This window comes from Salvia splendens, chromosome 9 (assembly GCF_004379255.2).
Source record: "Salvia splendens isolate huo1 chromosome 9, SspV2, whole genome shotgun sequence".
Classification (NCBI taxonomy): Eukaryota; Viridiplantae; Streptophyta; class Magnoliopsida; order Lamiales; family Lamiaceae; genus Salvia; species Salvia splendens.
The window spans coordinates 6,301,351-6,325,072 of record NC_056040.1 but is presented as its reverse complement, the minus strand read 5'-3'; the positions used below and the strand labels follow the sequence as shown (position 1 = coordinate 6,325,072).

Genomic DNA, 23,722 nt, shown 5'->3' with positions numbered 1-23,722 from the left:
AATAAAGTAAGACAAAGTAAAATAAGAGAGAAGAAAAATTGGTGCTTTTTGCTAAAATAGGAAATGACTCAGCTACAGGAGAACAACTAAAAAGGGAATAGGACTTAGCTAAAGAGGGTTAGAGGGAGTACAATATTGTATTTTACTATTTGTAATATCAATGAAAGTTTAGGATATTTTTGGAATAATGTACTTTAGGATTTTCATGATTTCTTTTCTTCAATTATACTAGTGTTTTTGGGATATAAGTAAACTTACCTTCTGTATTTTCAAGAAAATAAAAGAAATTGTGAACATTGTTAGAAAAAGTAGAATTATTTGTGAAGAAGATAACATTGAATCTTATGACAAATCATGAAAAGTGATTTCCTTTAGTAAAAAAATAATTTCCTTTATATACGAAGTTTGTTTAAATCCTTTGTCATTTTCCACACTGAGGAAAATATTGTGAAATAATTACTATATTTTGGTCATTTATCCACGTAACATTTGATATAACTCTTTGGTTATTGCGCACCAAATTCAAATTATTATACATGGTGAGTTATTGTAAAATTGTTTATAGCATCATTATCAATTAGAAATGGAATTTTTAGAATTTGACTCAGTACCATGAAATGTGGTTTATAGCTCAAAATTTGAAGGGAATGCTTCAAATAGATCAAACCTTATATTACAAGAAATATGGATTTAACATTTATTTATACACACTCTCATAGAATATCTATATATATGTGTATCATAAATAGAGCTGAGGGTCAAGACAAGCTCAACCTCCGAGCTTCAAACAATATGCAACTGTGAGACTTCATCTCATATGTCAGCGTCTCATCTTCTTCGAGCCGAACGCCTTCCTCGCTGAAAAACTCCGGGAAGGGAAGCGCCGTATCCACCAGAAGCACCCAAGTCGTCTCATCATCTGCAGGGCGTGGCAGACCTACTTTCTCCGACTGACCAGCCGCGTTGAAGGCGACAAACAAGTCACCGTAGCTTGATCCTGCATCAGCTTTCAGAGTCATGGCTACAAATTTGCAGGCTGGATCATCCCATCTCGGCGGTAACTGCTGCTTTCCGTGCCATTCGATACTGTTTTCCTCGAGAAAGCTCCTCCTCTGTAGAAGATCGCCTCGCCTCATCTTCAGCGAGCCCAGAAACGAGATGAACTGACTGATCTGAGCGCCAAAGCTTAACCTCAACGCGTTCCAGTCCAGAGGTTTCCCGGTCAGCAGCAGAAGGGCTGCCTCCGGTGGATTGGCCACACTCGTCTCCCATGTTGAGCACGGGGACGCCCAGAGAGATGAACAGTGTGAAGAGGAGGTTGCGGATTTGCTTAAGCCGCGTCTCAAGCACAACCTTCTTATTCGTGGCTCCTTCTTCTCCACAGTTCAGCTCAACTCCGATTCCAGTTCAGTACTAGAACTGAAGCTGACCAAGTCCAATAGAGTGAGCCCTGCGTTTCTCGTGACATAATTGAAAGAGAATGCCGGTCCTCGTCCTGCCAAGAACAGATCCCCACTACCACAGAGACGCGTAGCAAATTCGCTGATGAGGCCACGGCCCCCCCTCAAGAAGTTCTTCACGTCGATGCTAAACTTTGAATTCATCTCTGCCCATCTCTGCCAGTGAGGGAACCCCACCACCTTCGTCGCCATACCATGTGGAACCCATGAGTCTGCAACTATCTTGATTCCTGCAAGTACAGGATCGAAAGCAATCGCTTCGACCAAGGGAGGGCGCGAGAGAAACTCGCCCTGCGAACCTCTAGTCAGAGAAAATGCATCTATGAAACAGAAACCATCGACATGAAACTCTGTCACCCAATAACGTAAGACTCTCTAAGACTAATTGCTGAACAGTTGGGTGGTTGCAATTTAACGCGTTTGTAGAACTGTCAATCTCTTGAAGGGCTCCAACATCACCAGAATGTGTGAAGACAACTTCAAGCAAAACCTCAATTCCTCTGGAGTGCAGCTTCTTGACAATCTCCTTCATCGATTTAGCAACATTCAACGGGTCTCCAGAGGGTCTGTACAAGCTTGCCGTAGAAAAGAAATGACAGGGAAAATAAGGACCATTTTGCTCATCAAAAAGGGAAAACTGGCTCTAACAAGATGGCATTGATACCAAGATCCTCAAAATGTTGCGATTTCTCAGAAATAGCAGAGAAACTTCCAGCAATGCCACCAGATAACTTACTGGACTTGTCTTTGGTAAAACGTGCAACATTCAGTCTATACACAATCATCTTCTCCATCGGTAAATTGGGACAAACTTCATCACTCCAATCAAATGCAGGCTCCTCACACAATTTCCCAAGCCATTTTAGAGGCTGATTCAAACCAAACCCTTCAATAACCTTCGCATATGGATCCAACAACACATGATGCTCTTTGTTATCACCACCATTTCTGCAGCGATAACCATAACTCACAAAGGGCGCAGAACTATATAGCAAAGCATGCCAAATATCACCTGAGCGGTTGATATACAGATCAAGATCAATCTCCAAAGCAGGTTTCTCAGCTGTTGCGTTTGAATACAGACACAGAACAACACTTTCCACATTGCACGAGAAGAAAGCAAAGTTCACTGATCCATCGCTTAGAAAGGAAACCCCTAATGGAGAAGGATTTCCAGCACCAAAACCAACCGGTACAGTGAATTTTGTGTTCCTGTGGCTTCTGATCATCGAAACTTTTGAATCAGAACCAGAGTCGGACTTCAGTAGAAACGACAGATACACTGGTGCTAAATCCGCCTCAAAATCCAACTTAACAGCACCTCCCACGAATCGAGTTTCACATTGGCCATCAACACTCGATTGCTGGAAATCTAACGGCATCTAACATTGTGAATCAGCTGTGAACAGCCCCCCAAATCATGACTAGCTCCTCCTCCCCCTCAAGAAGCTGCAGTGACTCCAATTCAACATGAACTCCATACTTGTTACTATACTTCTTTTCCACTACTACCTTCAATCGACCACCAAACTCCGTCCTAAACCGATATGTTGCTAATTTTTCCGAGGCTTTTGCAACATAAACATCTGAAGTGGCCAATGCCTTGAGTTTTGAACGATCACAATGAATCCTTTCAATACGTTTCACGCATTCAATTTTAGGATTCGAAACCAGTTTATTGAAAATCTGATCTCTTTTACAACTGCATGAGAACAATTTAGATGATTCAGAAGCCTCGGAGCTTAAACCATGCGATCGCATCACATAACGAACTGGCAGCAGCATAGCCATATCCCAATTTACACACAATTGATAAATTTAAACACTAACGAGCTAACCAAAATGTCTGCTCTTTCTCTCTAATTTAGCACTGCATTCTACTACTTCTGCACACGCGGCGCTACGGCCATTCAGCTAAATTGAGTTCCATTTCAGCTCCACTTCGTCCATGGCGGCGGCTGATGTATTTCGTGCCGATCTTCTCGGGGAAAAACGATGAGAGATGGCGATGGTTTGAGGATAAGATGAGATTAAGGTGGGATTTGAGAGGCTTCTTTTTCTACTACTCTTTGACTGTGAAAACGTAATGGAGAATTAGGGCTTCGAAAATTCAATTTAGGCATTTTGGAGTAAAAGGTGGAGAATTATTTTGTTTTAGATCCGATCATTCTTATTTGTGTTTTATATGTCTTGAAATGGATTATATGTCTAAAAGTTTTCATAATACTAGTAGAATTTAGGAGTGAAAAAGAAGAATACAAAATAAAATGGTAAAGTTAATTTGGATATTAGTAGTAGAATTTAGGAGTGAAAAAAAAGAATACAGAATAAGATGGTAAAGTTAATTTGGATATTTAGATTTTAATTTTCATTCGAATACAAGCATTTTGAAGAACGAAATTGGAGTTATACTTATATAAATTCACCTCACATTTCTATCCAATTCAACTTGAATGGAGTACTACTATTATAATATACTTCCTCCGTCCTCAAAGAATATGCACTTTTGATTCGGTACAAATTTTAATGTAAAATTGGTAAAACAAGAGAGGTAGAGAGAAAAAGTTATTAAAATATTGTTAATGAAGAATGAGTCTCATCTCATTATAGAGAAAAGACTTTCCAAAATTAGAAAGTACATATTCTAGTGGAACGGAGGGAGTACTATGCTTTTTTTATTTGGAGAGGATGAGATTAATGTTAATTTCAAAAAAGTTGGATTTGAACATTGCAAATTTGGAGATTTTTTTTAGTTCAAATTTATACCATAGGTTACTTTCTCAATCTCCAATGTATAGGGTTTTGATCTATGCAAAACTGGATTTAAATATAGAAATACAGAACAAAATCATACGTAGAGCATTTTTAGGTCATTATTAGTTTATTTTTAGGTCATTTTAATAAAGGAAGACCTAAAATGATCTAAATATGACATCAAACCCAAACTTTATAAAATGACCTAAAACTGATTAATAATGAACTTCTGTATTTTTGGTTAATTATTGACCATTAGATCATCTAATCATAGGGCCAAGATTTAGACTGCATTTCTAGATTTGGACTGTATTTCCGGATTTAGATGCACCCCTATTTATTTCAAACGGTATGAACACAAAAATGCAAGGATGGATGTTTTATATTACTCCACCAAATCGAGTGGAAATGTGGCAATATTCAAACTTAATAATCTTCTGTTGGATCATTTTTCGTGGAAATACTATATTCTCGCTCCTTCTATTGTAGTTTACTTGTTATTTAGTAGTACTATATTATTTAGTAGTACAATATGTTATTATAGATTTATGAATGAAGATTTTGATTTTAGGCTATCTCATCGCTAATATTTGAGGTGATCATCACAGTCGACAAAATATAATATATAAGTGTATTAATTTAATAAAAGGGTTGCCAAGATGGGAGTGACCGTGTGACATTTCAACCAAGGTCACAAACCAAGCACATTGCACCTAATTTTAACATGTGTATTTACTTTACATTGTAAAATAATTACTCACTAATATTTCATTATATTTTTATTTTTAGCACAATGAATGATCATTTCATATACTTGTATTTTTATGTTTTAGCACAATACATAGTCATTTCATTTATGTGTATTTTGGTTTTTAGCACAATGAATGGTCATTTCATTTACTTGTATTTTGATTTTTAACATAATGAATGATCACCTCTATTGTGAGACATGTTATAATTATTGTCTTCTCCAACCACACAATGGCTTTGAATCTGCCACGTAATAAAATACTGCAACATTAGTATCTGACTAGCTGCTGGTATCATAAATCCATATTACTACTAACAAAACTCGGTTATAAGTAGTAGTACGACTACTAAAGCTCTTATCATGGAGTAGATTTTATTTTAGGCGGCAATCTTGATAAGCTAATTAATTATTTATTATTACTCTTGAGTATTAAAAATAATACTATTACGTGTGACTATGTTATAGTCTATACAATACGTGCCAATGCCATCATTGCATCCTTAATATTACTACATACATATACATCATTACAAACACAACCTGAAAATCAATTATTACAGCAATCTAGCTAGTTCACAATAATGTACAGAGCTTAGATCATCACGGATGTCCCGACGGACATTCCGACGAACTTCCCAAAAATACATTCTGCCACGCCATAAGGACCTCCCAATGCATTGCCACGACATAAGGACATCTCACTGCACAATGGCGGACATCCCGACTGACATCCACAATGATAAAAATTCACAAATTCACCAAATTAAACAATTTACGAAATTAAAATTTCGACACGAATACGGACGAGAAAGTGCAATGATAATTTTATTAAATAAAAAAAATAAAAAAGTACATTTCAACAAAAAAAACTAAACAAATTACATTATAAATATCAACGACGACCCCTCCGCGTCCATAGTTCTTCAATTATATCGTTCTGGAGTCGAATATGAGCTTTTCGTTGGCACATGTAAGCAAATGCACGGACCCGATCAGCCTCTTCATGGGGTATCCACATACGTACATTGGCGATGGCCACGCCGTGGCTTGGACCGACAGCATCAACATCATCATTGGCCCAATCAGACAGTGTTGGACCTTCATCTTCGACAATGATGTTGTGCATGATAATATATGCGTACATGACATCAGCGATGCTGTTAATATACCACATACGTGATGGACCCTTCACTGCCGCTCATCGAGCCTGGAGCACACCAAATGCCCGCTCCACATACTTGTGCGCTGCCTCTTGACGACCCGCAAAATAGATCTTCTTTTCTTCGGCTGCGCATCTGATCGACTTCACAAAGACGGGTCACATAGGGTATATCCCATCCGCCAAATAATAGCCCATATTGTGCTGGTTGCCGTTGGCGACGAAACTGACGGCCGGACCAACCCCCATACACTGCTCGTTGAAAAGGGGCCACGACTGGAGGACATTGATGTCGTTGTTCGACCCGGTAGTGTACAACCCTTTCCAGGCGGCGGGGCAGTTCTTCCACTCCCAATGCATACAATCTATGCTGCCCAACATTCCCAGAAACCCGTGCTGACTCCCGTGCATATCCATCAGAGCCTGGCAATCTTCGGGGGTAGCCTTCCGAAGATACCTATCCCCGAATATCTCCCTAACGCCCTCACAAAAATATTGCAGACATTCGCGGGCAGTCGTCTCACCGATGTGGAGGTACTCATCGAACATTGTATCAAGCGATTTATCTCCCTGGACGTAACGGCCCGCACCTCTTCTTTAATTCGCCGGCGTAAGTCATCAGCGCCCGCACCACTACCACCCGCACCACTATCACTACCACTAGCCATTTTGGATATAAAAGAAACGTAGAGAGAGAGAAACTCGTTAAAACAAGTGGTGCAAATAAAATGAAGTTCAACGAGCCGTATATATAGAGTTTTTTTTAAATAAAAATTGGGACGTCCGCGTGGCACCACAATGGCGGACGTCACGACGTACGTCCCGACGGACGTCGTCGGAAAGCCGCGGAACTTCGGTGTCCGCAAGCGACGTCCGCGTCTGTCTGACTTACGCCTAATGGGGGGCGTCCGGCACGCCGGTCCGACGTCCGCCGGGACGCCCGCCGATGCGGATGATCTTAGTTTATGACACCCAATTATTTGAATACATAAACTTCGTATGAAATACACTTCATGTCACATGTATAGTTTAAAATTAAATAAATCAGCGTTACAAAATCAGATCTTTCTTTTTATTTATTCGATCGTTGAAAATTTAAAGCTGCATCCCCCAACTTTTCTACCTCTTCTTTGTTGACTTCAATGTCCAAAAACCAATAAAATAAAAGAAAAAGAAGCTCTGCCACGTCGGACGGACCCACTCACCCAATCTGACCATTTCAGCTCAAACAATAGCAGTAGATTTCACTCTCATCAAACACTCGACCGTTACATTCAAATTTTCTCATTAATAAAGAAGATAACAATTCATGTTCAAAAAAACAACTACAAATTTCCACATCCAAAAATTCAAAAACCAAAAAGAAAATGTTTCAAATTTTCGAAACCTAGCTAGCTGCGATCAAATCCACATTCCTCTCTTCTTCGATCGATTCATCAATCCGTTGAATTCTCTAAAAAATGATGAAACCAAATTCTCCGACGTCGTCTCCGGTGACGATCACGGTGACTTCCACCGACGGATCTCGCAGCGCCGGACTGACAAGCCCCAAGCTCCGCCGCCAATCGATCTCGAACAACAACAATGCCTCCCCGCTCTCCGATAACCACCGCTACAGCTCCGGAGGCCGCCGCCTGGCCTTCTCGAAGGAATCAGCCGACGAATTCGTCGCCTACACGGTTCAAATCCCGTCGACGCCGGAGAATCGCCCCCTCACCGACTCCCACGGCAGCCCCCCTCTCTGCTCCGGCAAAAATTCTATCATCAAGGACGCGATTTTCACCGGCGGATTCAATTCCGTCACGAAAGCGCACATGGGGAAAAGCTCCGACGGAATTCCTTCGGCGACGAAGTCGAAATCGGTCTGCGGAATGGACGGCTGCGATGAGAAAGCAGCGGGAGGGAGCTTCAAGAGCTACTGCGACTGTGGATTCACCATCTGCCGCGATTGCTACTTGGATTGTGGCGGCCATTGCCCCGGCTGCAAGGAGCTCTATAAAGGCGAATCCGAGGAGGAGGCCGAAGCCGAAGCCGAGGAAGAGGAGGATCAGGCGAATCCGCTGCCGGAGTGGGGGAAAGGAGCTAGATTAGACAAAAACCTCTCTGTTGTGCAGTCTTTCAAGAACACTAACCACGATTTCGATCACACGCGTTGGCTCTTCGAAACCAAGGGGACTTATGGCTATGGAAATGCTCTGTGGCCTACAAATGGCTATGAATTTGGAAGAGAAAATGGCGGTAGATATGAAACCCCTCCTGATTTCACAGATAAAAGAAACAGACCTTTAACTAGAAAAGTTGCCATTTCTGCAGCAATTCTCAGTCCTTACAGGTATTTTACACATTTATTTGATGATGTTGAAAAAAGATGCAGATTGTTTGTTAATCATGATTTGAAATTTGAAAAATGCAGATTGTTGATTGCTATTCGTTTGATTGTCCTTGCTTGCTTCCTCACATGGCGGATTATGCATCCCAACAGCCAAGCAATCTGGCTATGGCTAATGTCGGTTATCTGCGAAATCTGGTTCGCCTTCTCATGGCTGCTCGACCAGCTCCCCAAGCTCTGCCCTGTGAAAAGAGTCACCGATCTCGCCGTGCTAAAAGACCGGTTCGAGTCGTCGGAGCCTAATCTCAGAAACCCGAAGAAGTTCTCCGATCTACCGGGGATCGACGTGTTCGTCTCCACGGCCGACGCTGATAAAGAGCCGCCTCTCGTGACGGCCAACACGATCCTATCCATCCTCGCAGTTGATTACCCTGTTGAGAAAGTGGCTTGCTACTTGTCTGACGACGGCGGGTCGCTGGTCACGTTTGAGGCTGTGGCGGAGGCGGCGAGCTTTGCGAGGATTTGGGTTCCGTTCTGCCGGAAGCATAAGATTGAGCCGAGGAATCCGGAGGCTTATTTTGGGCAGAAGAGGGATCCATTGAAGAATAAGGTGAGGCTGGATTTTGTGAGGGATAGGAGGAGGGTGAAGAGGGAGTATGATGAGTTTAAAGTGAGGATCAATGCGTTGCCCGAGACGATTAGGCGGAGGTCGGACGCCTACAACGCGCAGGCGGAGTTGAGGGCGAAGAAGGAGGTTGAGCTCGGGGAGGGCGGTCTTCCCGAGGCTGTCAAGGTCCCAAAGGCTACTTGGATGGCCGACGGGAGCCATTGGCACGGGGCGTGGCCTTCGGCCGAGGATGGCCACTCGAGAGGTGATCATGAGGGCATCATACAGGTAACTACTAGTACTTGCTAGTTTCAACTTCTTTTTGATGCACATATGTTGTCTCAAATAATACTCTGGTGTAACTAGTTATATTAGTTTTAATTTTACTTGTTTTTCAATAGTAGCCCTACTTGCTAGTTGGAGTTCAGCTTGTGTTTTGATTCTGATATTTTGATTTTGTTTGTTGTTATAGATTATGCTTGTTCCGGCTAGCCCAGAGCAGCAATTCGGGCAAGAGGCCGATGACGAGAACCTCATCGACACGACAGACGTGGACATCCGGACTCCAATGCTAGTCTATGTCTCCCGCGAGAAGCGGCCGGGGTTCGACCACAACAAAAAAGCTGGCGCCATGAATGCATTAGTCCGTGCCAGCGCGATCATGTCGAATGGCGCCTTCATCCTCAACCTTGACTGCGACCACTACGTCTACAACTCGACCGCCATCCGCGAAGGCATGTGCTTCATGCTCGATCGGGGCGGCGACAAGATATGCTATGTCCAGTTCCCCCAAAGATTCGAAGGCATCGACCCCAACGACCGCTACGCCAACCACAACACAGTCTTCTTCGACGTCAGCATGCGCGCCCTCGACGGCCTCCAGGGCCCCATGTACGTCGGCACAGGCTGCATCTTCCGACGCATAGCCTTATACGGCTTCAGCCCGCCCCGCGCCACCGAGCACCTCGGCTGGTTTGGCCGCCGCAAGCACCGCAAGCAACTCCTCCGCACCAAAAACAAGCAACAGCTAGAGAATGAGGAAAATGAAATACTCATCCCCATAAACAGCAACGGCGACAACGACAACGACGAAGCCACAAGAAGCTCCCTTTCAAAACAATTTGGAAACTCAACCACTCTAATCGACTCGATTGGAGTGGCCGAGTTCGGCGGGAGGCTCATCCACGAGCTCCGAGGCAAAGGCTGCCTCGGACGCCCGTCAGGCTCTCTCGCAGTACAAAGAGAGCCGTTAGACGCGTCAGCACTAGCAGAGGCTGTCAGCGTGATTACGTGCTTCTACGAGGACAAAACAGAGTGGGGGAAGAGAGTAGGATGGATCTACGGTTCGGTGACAGAAGACGTCGTGACAGGATACAGAATGCACAACCGAGGATGGCGCTCAGTCTACTGCGTCACCAAGCGCGACGCCTTCCGCGGAACTGCTCCGATCAACCTCACCGACCGGCTAATCCAGGTCCTCCGGTGGGCCACCGGCTCCGTCGAGATCTTCTTCTCGCGAAACAACGCGATTTTCGCGTCTCCACGGATGAAATTCCTCCAGCGGATCGCGTACTTCAACGTCGGAATATATCCTTTCACATCAATTTTCCTCGTAGTCTACTGCCTCCTTCCGGCGCTCTCGCTCTTCTCCGGCGAATTCATCGTTGCGACGCTCGATGTGACGTTTCTAGCAATGCTATTGACGATCACGGTGACATTGTGTTTACTTGCTTTATTAGAAATCCGATGGTCAGGGATAACGCTGCATGATTGGTGGCGGAACGAGCAGTTCTGGCTGATCGGAGGGACGAGCGCGCATCCGGCGGCGGTGGTGCAGGGTCTGCTGAAGGTGATCGCGGGGATCGAGATCTCGTTCACCCTGACGTCGAAGTCGGGGGTGGGGGAGGACGGGGAGGAGGAGTTTGCGGAGCTGTATGAGTTCCGGTGGACGACGCTGATGGTACCGCCGATGACGATTATTATGTTCAATGCGATAGCGGTGGCGGTGGCGGTGTCGAGGACGGTGTATAGTCCGTTCCCGCAGTGGAGCAGGCTGGTGGGGGGAGTGTTTTTCAGCTTTTGGGTGCTGTCGCATTTGTATCCGTTTGCGAAGGGGATGATGGGGAAGAAGGGGAAGATACCGACGATTGTGTATCTGTGGTCGGGGCTGGTTTGCATTGTGATTTCGTTGCTCACGGTTTATGTGTATCCGCCGGCGGGGAGTTTTCAGATGCCGTGATGGATGAAGATAGTTAGTTGGTTTCTGTTGTGTGTTTGTGGAAATGAAGTTATGCTTTAACTTCGTTTTAGTATGTTTCTTTTATAAAAAAAACTATTGTTTGTAGTTTTTGTAGAGATTGCTGTATCTGTTTGAAAGATTTGTGAAGAAATGAAAGTCAAAATTATGGAAGATTTAGTCCAACATTTTCTCGAGAAAGCTCTTTTTTCATTATCTGTTTGTTTGATTTTTATTTATGGTGTTAATATGTTATATTTGGTTCTTAGAATGGGAGATAGATTCCAGAAATTAACAAGGGTGAAAATGAGAATGGAGAAAATTCCAGAAATTAACATCTTTAAAATCTTGCATTTTTATGTACACTGAAAAATGAGAATGGAAACCATAGTACTATAGTTGTGTTGCGTGAAAAAACCGCTTTTGTAGAATGGAGAATGGAAATAGTATTGTGGACTAGTATCATTAACGTTTTTTTATGCTCTACTTTGAAGAGAAATTAATGTGGAATATCATTTTGTATGATTATGTATTTCATGTAAGGAGAAATAAATGCAAGCAAAGAGTTAAAAAAAATTCTTTTTTGGGCTAAAATAAAGCCCAATGTGTAAATAAGTGATAAAAAAGTAGGACACTAACACCCGTCTTTAATAGAGAGAATGATTGGGTCAAAAGCAATATTTTAAAAACCAAATCGGTCGGCAAACCAGCAAAGCTACTGGTTCATGGTTTAACCGGTTCAATCACTGGTCGAACCGTTTTACTGTTGCAAATACATATAATTAAGTATACAATATACAAAATATATTAAATTTACATATAATTAATATAAATATTAAAATTTAGTAGTAAATGAATAAATTTCATAAATATTTTTGTTGGTAAATAAAAATAAATATATGATTCATTAGTTATTGTAGATAAAAAATTTAATATTTTATATATAAATAGATAAATTTCATTGTAACTAAAAAAAGTGTATTGAACAAAATAATATTATACTATTAAGTAATAATTAAACATGAATCATTAGTAATTTTATGTAAAAATATTAATATCAATGGTTAGTGTATATAAGTTAAATACTCCCTCCGTTCCATAGTAATGAAGGCGTTTCTTTTCGGCAGGGAGATTAAGAAAAATTGTGTTAGGTGAGTTAAGTAAATGGAGAATAAAGTGGAAAATGAAAAAGCTAGAGAGATGAAGAGAGAAAAAAGTAAGAGAGAGTAAAGTAGATGTGGAAAAAATGTGTTGACTTTTACTAAAAAGGGAAATGACTCTATTACTATGGAACGTACCAAAATGACAAAATGACTCTATTACTATGGAACGGAGGGAGTATATGGTACAAGAAAAATATTAATATTAAGTAATAATAAATTATATTTACATATAAAACATATTAAATTTATGTGTAATTACAAACTCATATATTGCAAAAATCTAGTGATTATTAAAACATAATTAAAAAATATATTATAATTAACAATTTCTTAAAATAATATAAAATCAAAATGAATTATTATTTTATGTGGATTAAAAATATCATTTTTAGTGTATAAGAATAATTAATGTTCTTATTATTTCAAAATGGTCATATGGTGGAGTGGTAAAAGTGTTGGTATATAGAGAAGAGATCATTGGTTCAAGTCTTGCCAACAACAAATTTTGAAAAAGTATATATTTATTGACATTACCCACATTATTCTATCTATATCAATTTACTATACTTTTCATTTCTATCCACTCATAATACATGTACATCAATCCTTACTAAGGTAGAGCATAGATTGGGCCCGAACCCATTTTTATTAATTTTATACTCCCTCCTCTTTCTCAATAACATTCAAAGTATATATTTATTGACATTACCCACATGGGATGTATTCATTTTCTTTTCCTATATTTCCTCCTTTTTCCTTCTTAATATCAGCCATTAGATTAGAGAAATGGACGGTCAAGATCAACATTGGGTAATTAATCCCGTGTTGCATTATTTGTCCTATTTTGTGCATTATGAGGTACAATAGTAATCTAATAATGGCTGGAAACCGCTACGAATAATGCACCACATGGTCACGAGTAATGCATATAATTGCCTATATAATGCACAATATGTGAACTGCAATGCATACGAACAAGATGTGTTGTGTTATGATGTTTGACACACGTTTCTTGTTTCCCCTAAGGGTTTAATAAGCTTAGGGGCTAGGGTATAGTACGTAGACATGTATGTAATCTTCACATGGTAACGAGTAATGGATATATTTGACTATATAATGCACAATTTGTGAACTGCAATGCATACGAACAAGATGTGATGTGTTATGATGTTTGACACACGTTTCTTGTTTCCCCTAAGGGTTTAATAAGCTTAGGGGCTAGGGTATAGTACGTACGCATTAATAACAAATTATAAAACGATACGAATAATTCACCAAATTGTCACGAGTAATGGATGTTATTAACTATATAATGCACAATATGTGAACTGCAATGCATACGAATAAGATGTACCATGTTATGATGTTTGACACACGTTTCTTGTTTCTCCTAAGGGTTTAATAAGCTTAGGGGCTAGGGTATAGTACGTAGACATTACTAAATGCACGTATGTAATCTTCAATCCGTTGATTAACCCATATACACAATACCTCTAATAATGCATAATATACTGAGATAATGACAATTAACAGCTACATAATGCACTACCTAAACCAAATAATGCACATACGTATATTCCAATAACAACAATTTGTTAGTAATGTCTACGTACTATACCCTAGCCCCTAAGCTTATTAAACCCTTAGGAGAAACAAGAAACGTGTGTCAAACATCATAACATGGTACATCTTATTCGTATGCATTGCAGTTCGCATATTGTGCATTATATAGTTAATAACATCCATTACTCATGACAATTTGGTGAATTATTCGTATCGTTTTATAATTTGTTATTAATGCGTACGTACTATACCCTAGCCCCTAAGCTTATTAAACCCTTAGGGGAAACAAGAAACGTGTGTCAAACATCATAACACAGCACATCTTGTTCGTATGCATTGCAGTTCACAAATTGTGCATTATATAGTCAATTATATCCATTACTCGTTACCATGTGAAGATTACATACGTGTCTACGTACTATACCCTAGTCCCTAAGCTTATTAAACCCTTAGGGGAAACAAGAAACGTGTGTCCAAACATCATAACATGGTACATCTTATTCGTATGCATTGCAGTTCACATATTGTGCATTATATAGTCAATTATATGCATTACTCGTGACCATGTGGTGCATTATTCGCAGATACCAAAATGTGGCAGTTACTTTTCCGTCAAATGTCAATAATAACCCTGTAATGCATACAACCACCTTCTATAATGCAACACGGAACCAGTTTTATAGAATCAATCTGATCCGTTGATGCCTTAGATCTAACGCGTAATATTAAGAAGGAAAAAGGATCTAAAATGTGAAAAGGAGAATAACGCTCCCCACCCACATTATTCTATCTATATCAATTTACTATACTTTTCATTTCTATCCACTCATAATACATGTACATCAATCGTTACTAAGGTAGAGCATGGATTGGGCCCGAACCCATTTTTATTAATTTTATACTCCCTCCTCTTTCTCAATAACACAACACTCACATCTATGCTCTTCCACAAGGGCATACTCAAGGGTCCCATCATTCTATTATTTAATTTAAATACTTCAATTACTAAAAATATATTAAAATATAAAAATTACATAATTAAATCCTAAAAAATAAAAATTACAAACTTAAAATCCTACAAAATAAAAAATACATGATTAAAATAATAAAAAATAAAAAATACATAATTAAAATCCTACAAGTTAAAAATTACATAATTAAAGGCTAAAAAATACCCCCGTGAAAGACTAGTCCTCTAGCCCTATCCCCAATGTTTTTCGGAGACCCCGTATCATTGCCAAATGTGAATCAAGTTGCTCGGGAGTCATCCGAGACCTATCGGCCAAATTGAGTTGAGCCAAAAGGGTCCACAACGAGTTGGTGGGGGGTTGAGGTGGCACGGGAGCGGGGGCGGATGGAGTCGCGGCGCAACGGCGGTTGGCCGTCGTCTTCTTCCTTCCTTGCGGCCGACGTTAGGAACTGCTCGAGCCGGCGTCGGGGCTTCCCCACGGACGTGCTCGATGTATCGAGCAGAGCCATGCCAGCGGCGGACAGGGGAGTGCCGTGCCAGCGGCACGGACGCCGTCCTCCGCATCAAGCACCAATGTGAATGCTCTTAAGGTGGTGAGACTTTATTCATTTATAATACTACTTCAATTATTTTTATTAAATCATATGTCAAACCCCACATCCCCATTAGGCATTAAGTTTATTTTTTGAGACAGTAACGTTCTCATTCCCAAAATTATTACTCCCATATTTATTTTTGTTAGAGCATCTCCAATAGCGGCGAGCGGACCGGCTATTGCAGCCGGCGAGCGCCAAATCGGCGAGCGCACGCCGATCGGCTGGCCGCTATTGCAGGCTCCCGATCGGCGAGCGGAATTTTTAATTTTTTTTATTTAATGTTTTTTTTATGAAACTCATTCTTGGTTGTTTCTCTTTTATAGAGATATTCGTGAATGTTTTATGTTCCACTTTCGATGTGGGACAAACTCATTCTTTGTTGTTTCATTTTTATAGAGACATCCTTGAATGTTTTCGATGTGGGACAAACTCATTCTTGGTTGTTTCTCTTTTATAGAGACATCCTTAAATGTTTTATGTTCCACTTTCGATGTGGGACAAACTCATTCTTGGTTGTTTCTCTTTTATAGAGACATCCTTGAATGTTTTATGTTCCACTTTCGATGAGGGACAAACTCATTCTTGGTTGTTTCTCTTTTATAAAGACATCCTTGAATGTTTTATGTTCCACTTTCGATGTGGGACAAAATCATTCTTCGTTGTTTCTCTTTTATAGAGACATCCTTGAATGTTTTATGTTTCACTTTCGATGTGGGACAAACTCATTAATGAGAATGTTGTAATGCTATTTTAATTTTAATAAAGTGTGTTTTTTTAATTAATGTAATTTTTAAAATTTTAATATTATTATTGAAGTTTCCTGTATCTTGTCGTAAATTTAATTCTGTATTTTGTGTGATTGTCAATTATTTGTTTTATATAATTTTGAGTGATGTGACTAGGCTATTGCTGGGCTATTTGCTTGTCCTGATGATATGGCAGAAGGATTTTTAGTTCTGATGATGTGGCAGGAGGAGTTTGTAGCTGTGCTATGACTGGGCTATTCTTGTTGTGGATGCCCTTACTATATAAAACTAGGATTTATATTTGGGCCAACATTTTAATACTAGAACATTCACGAATGATCATATGCTAAAATATAAAAGGAACAATATGAAATAATGTTAATATGGCATAATTAATTAAAAAATCATTATTTTTCATTTGATATATTATAAATTTAAATGATAAAATTTCAAAATCCTATAGCCTATATTCGATCTGTGCCATCATTTTAAACTTTGATTGCGTACGATTATAATCCTATATCTGTACTATATTAAAATATCAAATAGCAATTCCAAAAATATTGAAAGAACCATGTGGTAATGCGTTGTTCGACGATCAGTCGGCATCAAAATAAATAATAGACTATTCACTAATTCTATAATTAAGAGCATCATCATCAGCAAATTAATATGCACAAATTATTGTTAGTGCATACAACAATCATTCAATCAAAACACTACCTTTGCCGACATCAAAATCAATCAAATCTTCAACAAAAACAATCAAACACTCTTCACAGATTAATCACAACAAAAATAAAGCATGTATCCTCTAAAATATGGCAAAAAAAACAGACAACATTCTATAAATATCTCAAAATGAGAAAACCACAATCGACAGAAACAAACCAACAAATTTAGTATTGTCAGAGAAAAATATATTGCGAAGGGATTAGATTAGATCATGATATATCAAACAAAAAAACACAACTTTCATCACAAATGAATCTCGTGCTACCTTTTTTTCCTCCATAAATTTCATCACATGTTCACAACTACTAAAGGCCATGAAGTGCAAAAAACACACTACACACAATCACGAAAAGATGATAAATATAGAATATGAGGTAATTATTTACAGAACATGTAATCAGTTTGAGATATCTAAGAAAGTGGGAGAGAGCAAAGAATCATTCCACACCAACAAATGAGCTCCAATCAACCCAATAGAATATGAATCACTAGACACCTACCACAAAAACAAAACATTAACCATTGATTTTTTTCACAAACTAATACTAGTAGACAAATTCTATGATCATTGTCTACATAGACCCACCCACTATGCCCAACCTGTCACCATTTCTGCATCATCAACATAGCAAACGAAAACGACAAACACCAATTCATGAAACGACATCAACTTGAAAGTTCAAGAAACACACCATTGATTGAAATTACTAAACTAGGCATATGCAGACACCGACAACTCTGTATACCGGGGTAGTTTCGTAATTAACAAAATCCCTTTAATAAACACAAATAAATTCAAGAAAATGAAAACAGAAATGTGTACAGTGTATATATCTTCCTCATTCACTTTATTTTTCAAGAAACAGAGAATAATAAACATGATATGGTACAAATCGATCATGACAAGTAATGTAACAAGTCAATCATCAAAATAAACAAGTAATTAAAGAAACAAAAAAGGGGCTATGATCAAACATAATAAAAAATGTGAAACTGTAGAAAAAAAAATCATGAAGTAATTGTAAAAAAGTGGAGCAGTCACTGAAGGAATTACCGGCGGCCAAAAATAAATTTTGTGAAATCTTCTCTTCTTCTTCTTCTTCTTCTCACCGTCAATGTCCGTACAAATCGAATGGCGCCCAGAGCGAGTCGAGCGGGCACGGCTGCTTCGAATCGAGCCGGAGCCACGGCTTGCCGCTGCCGCTCCAGTGGAGGAGGCTCACGGGACCAGCGTGGAGGTCACGGCAGCTGCCGCGCACATTATCGCCGCCGAGGCCGTGCTGATTCCACCGGTGCTCGATCGGCGCCACCTGCCCGGCGAAGACGAGCAGAAACGGCGGCAGCGAGCCGAGCTCGTAGATCCGGCTCGCACTGGTCTTCTGGATCTCCATCCACCGCTCGATTCGGCGGGTGTAGCCGAGCCGCCGCCATCTGGCCAGATCTATCACCATCACGCCGGTGTTGAAGTAGCACGGATTTCTGCCGGAGAATACGCCGGAGAAGGCTGGTCGCGACCAGAAATGCTCCGTGAAGTATTTGGTGAAGTTCGCGTGGCAGTACTCCGGCGCGCCGATCGTTTTCTTCCCCAGCTCCGTACTCCAGAGCTTGGAGATGTCGTCGACGACGACGAGATCGGAATCGAGGTAGATGACGCGATTGACGCAGGCTTCTAGAAGATCCGCGAGGTAGTTTCTCGCGTAGTTAAGCGGTTGCTCGAGCGCTTGCCTCACGGAGCTAGAGATCAGATTACGCACTCTCTCTGGATCAAAATAGTACACTTTGAACTTCAATTCCGGGAAAGTAGATCGGACAACCGATTCGAGAGACGTTTCCGAGACCAGGAAATGGAAGAAGACGCTCTCAGGGCACTTCGAATGCTGGAGAACCGAATGGACGGCGGCGATTGAGCCTCGGAGGTACTCTAAATCGAGCGTGATCGCCACGTGGACCAGCGATGGATCGCAGACGCTTGATTCCCCGAGTCTCGAGGCGCGGCAATCGCCAGCATTGCGGAAAACCGGCGCTCTGCGGAATGTGAATTTCTCGGCGGCGGACGTCGGCAGGCGGAGGTAGGATTTGGAATCGAAATTGGAATCGGAATCGCCGCCGTGAGAGGAGCGAATCGCCTCCGCCGGGTGGAAGGACTGCAGAGACGGGGAGAGGACGATCATGACCATCGCGGCGGAGAAGAACCCTGAGAATCGCATTATCCACAGCATTTTCGATCCCCGGCGGCGGTACCCGTGGCTCTTCCGCCGCGATTTGAATCCGAAGGCGTCCGATTCGGAGGCGAGCGAGGAGACGAGGAACGCTAGGGTTCCTCTGAGGTCCGCCAGAGTTGGAGAGACACTTAATTTGGGGGGAAATCGGATAACATTCAAGGGGAAATCAAATTTGTGGTTTGCTTTTTTGGTATGCCGTGAGAATAAAGCGAATTTCCTCAGAGAGAGAGAGAGATAAACCAATCAAAATCAATTTAACGAAAAATGGAAGTTGGATAGGAGGCGATGAAAAGGTCTCTGTCGATGTAGCACCGACGTGCGTTGCAGTCACCGAGTCACGCACAACAACACAGGCGCTGCTCTCTCTCTCTCTCCTTTTCCCTCTCTCTCTCTCCTCTGGATGGGGAAGAGGAAGATGATAAAGGAAGGACTACAAAGCACAATTTTTTACAACGGGAGAGAGAGAGGGTGGATTGAGATTGAGACACAGTTTTTGGGAGGGTTTTTTTTTCCTTCGCAATTTTATTTTCGGCAGCCTCCATTCGTTTTCGCATTCTCCACCCTAAAATATGTGAATTTATTTTACCCTAAAATATGTGGAATTTATTTTAGGACTAATTATAATCTATCCAATTAAATCCAATTCACTCATTCACGTAATGCATATCAAATCGGGATAATACACGATTGCATATACTGTAATTTTGAATGAAAATATAATGTTCGGGATAATTCACAATTGCATGTAGTGTAATTTTGAATAAAAATGTAAAATTTGGGATAATTCACAATTGCATGTAGTGTGATTTTGAATCAAAATATAGTACGAGTAGAGTCTTACAGTATAATGACATATAGGATCTACATAAAAGTGAAAATAGAATTTTATTGATTGCCAGATTGAAATTTAAAAATAAAAAAGAGATTCTATTGACTAAGAGCATCCGCAACGGTGGTGGGGAAGAAGGCCGCCGTCCGTACCAGCGGCGAGGACGAGGCTCGCCGCCGCTGCGCTCGCGCCGTGCCAGCGAGCAGTCGACGTGGCGGCACACGATTGGGCAACGGCATAGCCGTTGCCTTTGAATAATTTTTTTAAAAAAAATTCGTTAATTAATTTTAAATAATGATAAAAAATAAAAAAAATTATTTTCCAAATCCCAAAAATATGGCCATTTTTTACCCGTTTTTCTGATTTTTTTGATTTTTTTTTTATTTTTTCCCCCCAAAATCATCTATAAATACACACATTCATCATCCATTTATCACATCAAATCATCTCTCATTCATCTCTCATTCATAATTCTCATACAAACTATCAACACATTCATCCCCCACTCAAAACCTCAAATGGATTTCACCCATATTATGGCGGAAGCGGAGCGCGAAGAACAAGAATACTACGAACAACATCGTGCCGCTTACGAAGCATATGTCGCGGCGAATACCCCCGCTCCTCCTCCTCAACGAACTAGATCAAATCGCCGCTACATCCATCGTGACCGGGAGGGAGCCCACGAAAGGCTCGTTGCCGACTACTTTGCCGACCAGCCGCGGTTTCCGGCAGATTACTTCAGGCGCCGTTTTCGCATGTCAAAGCGCTTGTTCATGCGAATTGTCAACACATTGTCCACACGTGTTGAATTCTTCCAAACAGGTCCAGATGCAGCCGGCCGGCAAAGTATCACGCCGTTGCAGAAGTGTACGTGTGCCATCCGACAACTCGCTACTGGGCAAACGGCAGACATCTTCGACGAGTATTTGCATATCGGTGAGTCCACTGGAATCCTTTGTCTAAATAATTTTTGTGAGGGCGTTCGTTCAGCTTTCGGGGATGAATTCCTTAGGGCACCCAACACCGATGATTGCCAACGGTTGCTTCGTCTTCACGAATCAATCCATGGCTTTCCCGGAATGCTTGGCAGCATTGACTGCATGCATTGGAGGTGGAAGAATTGCCCGAATGCTTGGAGGGGGCAACACTTAAGCGGTCACAAAGGCGGCGGCCCAACACTTATCCTTGAGGCGGTCGCCGACTACCACCTATGGATTTGACATGCATATTTCGGCGTTGCCGGAGCCAACAACGACTTGAACGTGCTCTATTCTTCACCACTCTTCAATAATGTGATGAATGGTGTAGCACCGGCGATCGACTTCACCATCAACGGAAATACATACCACATGGGTTACTATCTCGCCGATGGTATCTACCCAAGGTGGTCGACGTTCGTGAAGACGCTCCACAAGACCCGAGACGGGTTCTTTTTGCGCAGCGTCAAGAGTCCGCGCGGAAAGACGTCGAAAGAGCCTTCGGGGTCCTTCAAGCCCGATTCAACATTGTGAAGGCCCCGGCTCGGTTGTGGTACGCGAATAATATCGCCGACATCATGTTCACGTGTATTATCTTACACAACATGAGGGCGGCTAGCTTCTACGACGAGGATGAAGCCGGAAGCTCAACAGCGAGGTCTCCCCCACGCCGAGGTGAGCTTACAACGGTTGGCCAGAGGATCGAGACAAGGCACACAATGCGCGATACCCGAACCCACATTCAGTTACAAGAAGACCTAATCAACCACATGTGGATGAAATTCGGCAACGAGTAGTGGTTTTTTTAATTTTTAGTATTTTAATTATGTAATTTTTAATTTTTAGGCTTTTAATTATTTCGTTTTTATTTTATTTAGGTTTTTTAATGAATTTTATTATTATGGAAATGTTATTGTTTAATTGAATTTTAAATTAATTGTGCTCGTCCTTGCGGAAGAGCACAACTATGGGTGTTGTGCTCTTACCAGAGAGCAGGCAGAAAAAGTGGGGTCGGGCCCACAACCGTGCCGCTGGCAAGAGCACGGTTGTGGATGCTCTAAGATTACCTAAAATCATACATTAAATCTCCTTTTTCTTTTAAGAAAATTTCTCCAATAATATTGTAAACCAACCCAATTTTAGTGTTTTTCTATGGAAAAAACCAAATATGAGTGTACACTACAGCTGTTGCAAATCTTTTATGAGATATACTAAAAAATGGTGTGACTTTAGTGTAAATAGTTGAATTAAAATTATTTTTTTGGCGTGGTACGTGCCCTTAGGGCGGAGCAAATCATCTACTTCAAAACATCAATCAATTTCCTACTCCACACTCACAACAAAATAAAATAATTTTATAAACATGGGCAATTTTAATAAGTGATGGTGTGTCCATTTTATTTTATTGTGAATGTGGAGTAATAGATTGATGTTTTGGAGTAGGCGATCCACTCCGCCCTTAGGGTATCTCCAATCATTTACACTAAGCTCAAGTATCGATTGATGCTGTGATATGGTGATATTCTCATTAATTAATATATTCAAATTTTTTAATTTGTCAAAACTCCATCTTTAATTTTTATAAAATATGAGTAAATGAATAACCAAACCGTTAGAATCTATTTTATTGGAAATTTGGTCAGTCACTCAAAAAAATTTCTATTACAACATATTAGAAGTGTCAAAAGTGGAATCGAATTATCGAGATTGGTTAATGATTTTGTAATCACAAACCCTAGCTAAGACGTTATTATAAAATCATAAGTCGATCTCGATAATGTGATTCCACTTCTGGAAATGTTTCTCGAATTACACTGACTTACTAACTTTTAAATTTGAAAGATTTTAATAGTTTGATTATTCATTACAAAAAATTGAAGATTGAGGTTCGACAAACTCATATATATAAATACTACTTCCCCCGTTCCATAAGAACATGCACTCTTTCCGTTTTAGTCTGTCCCACAAAAATATGTATTTTCTAATTTTGGAAACTATTTTCTCTCTATTAAGATGAGACTCAATCTATATTAAAAATACTCTAATTACTTTTTCTTTCTACCTCTTTCCTATTTTATCAATTATTATGCATTAAAATTCGTATCGAATATTTGTATTCATGAAGAATACCAGCATATCACAAAATCAATCAATATGTGTAACTTTGTAAACTTTACACAGTTAGTTCATATTGAATACCAATTCTTATATCAAAATATTATTCTGTCAGTTCGTCAAATTATGAAACACAATGTATTAACCCTTATTAGACCAAAATGTTCTTCATTCTTTATAAACTTAAATAAGTATTACGCCAAATTGATATCACAATTCACTTTAATGACTAAAAATAAACGGGGAAAAAGATCAAATTGTTTTACTAACTAGTAAAAGTAGTATTATAGGAGGTCCATCATTAAATATCATATAGTAGTATTTTGATAATAAAAAGGTGTCCGCCATTAAATCTTTGGTCATATTTTGGATAAATCGTTTAATACTCAACTAATAAAATAATTAAAAATAGCGACTTATATTTCAATGCACACTCTACATTTCCAACATACTTTAAAACAATTTTTTAAAAGTCACGTCAAAACCAAATAGGATATTTTTACATAC

The 23,722-nt window shown here is 40.3% G+C and overlaps 2 protein-coding genes and 1 pseudogene across 2 annotated transcripts; 1 reads left to right on the top strand and 2 right to left on the bottom strand.

Annotated features, from left to right (window-relative positions):
- Positions 1-623: 623 nt before the first annotated feature.
- LOC121746487 lies at positions 624-3,574 on the bottom strand (annotated as a pseudogene).
- A 3,860-nt stretch (positions 3,575-7,434) lies between these two features.
- Positions 7,435-11,471, top strand: LOC121747882 (cellulose synthase-like protein D5). The gene is made up of 3 exons (XM_042142024.1): positions 7,435-8,456; positions 8,538-9,348; positions 9,533-11,471. Exons 1-3 carry the CDS (start codon positions 7,585-7,587, stop codon positions 11,297-11,299), a joined length of 3,450 nt encoding a protein of 1,149 aa, XP_041997958.1. The 5' UTR covers positions 7,435-7,584; the 3' UTR covers positions 11,300-11,471.
- A 6,418-nt stretch (positions 11,472-17,889) lies between these two features.
- LOC121747883 (probable galacturonosyltransferase-like 7) lies at positions 17,890-19,843 on the bottom strand. Its single transcript, XM_042142025.1, has one exon. It carries the CDS (start codon positions 19,286-19,288, stop codon positions 18,182-18,184), a length of 1,107 nt encoding a protein of 368 aa, XP_041997959.1. The 5' UTR covers positions 19,289-19,843; the 3' UTR covers positions 17,890-18,181.
- Positions 19,844-23,722: the final 3,879 nt, after the last annotated feature.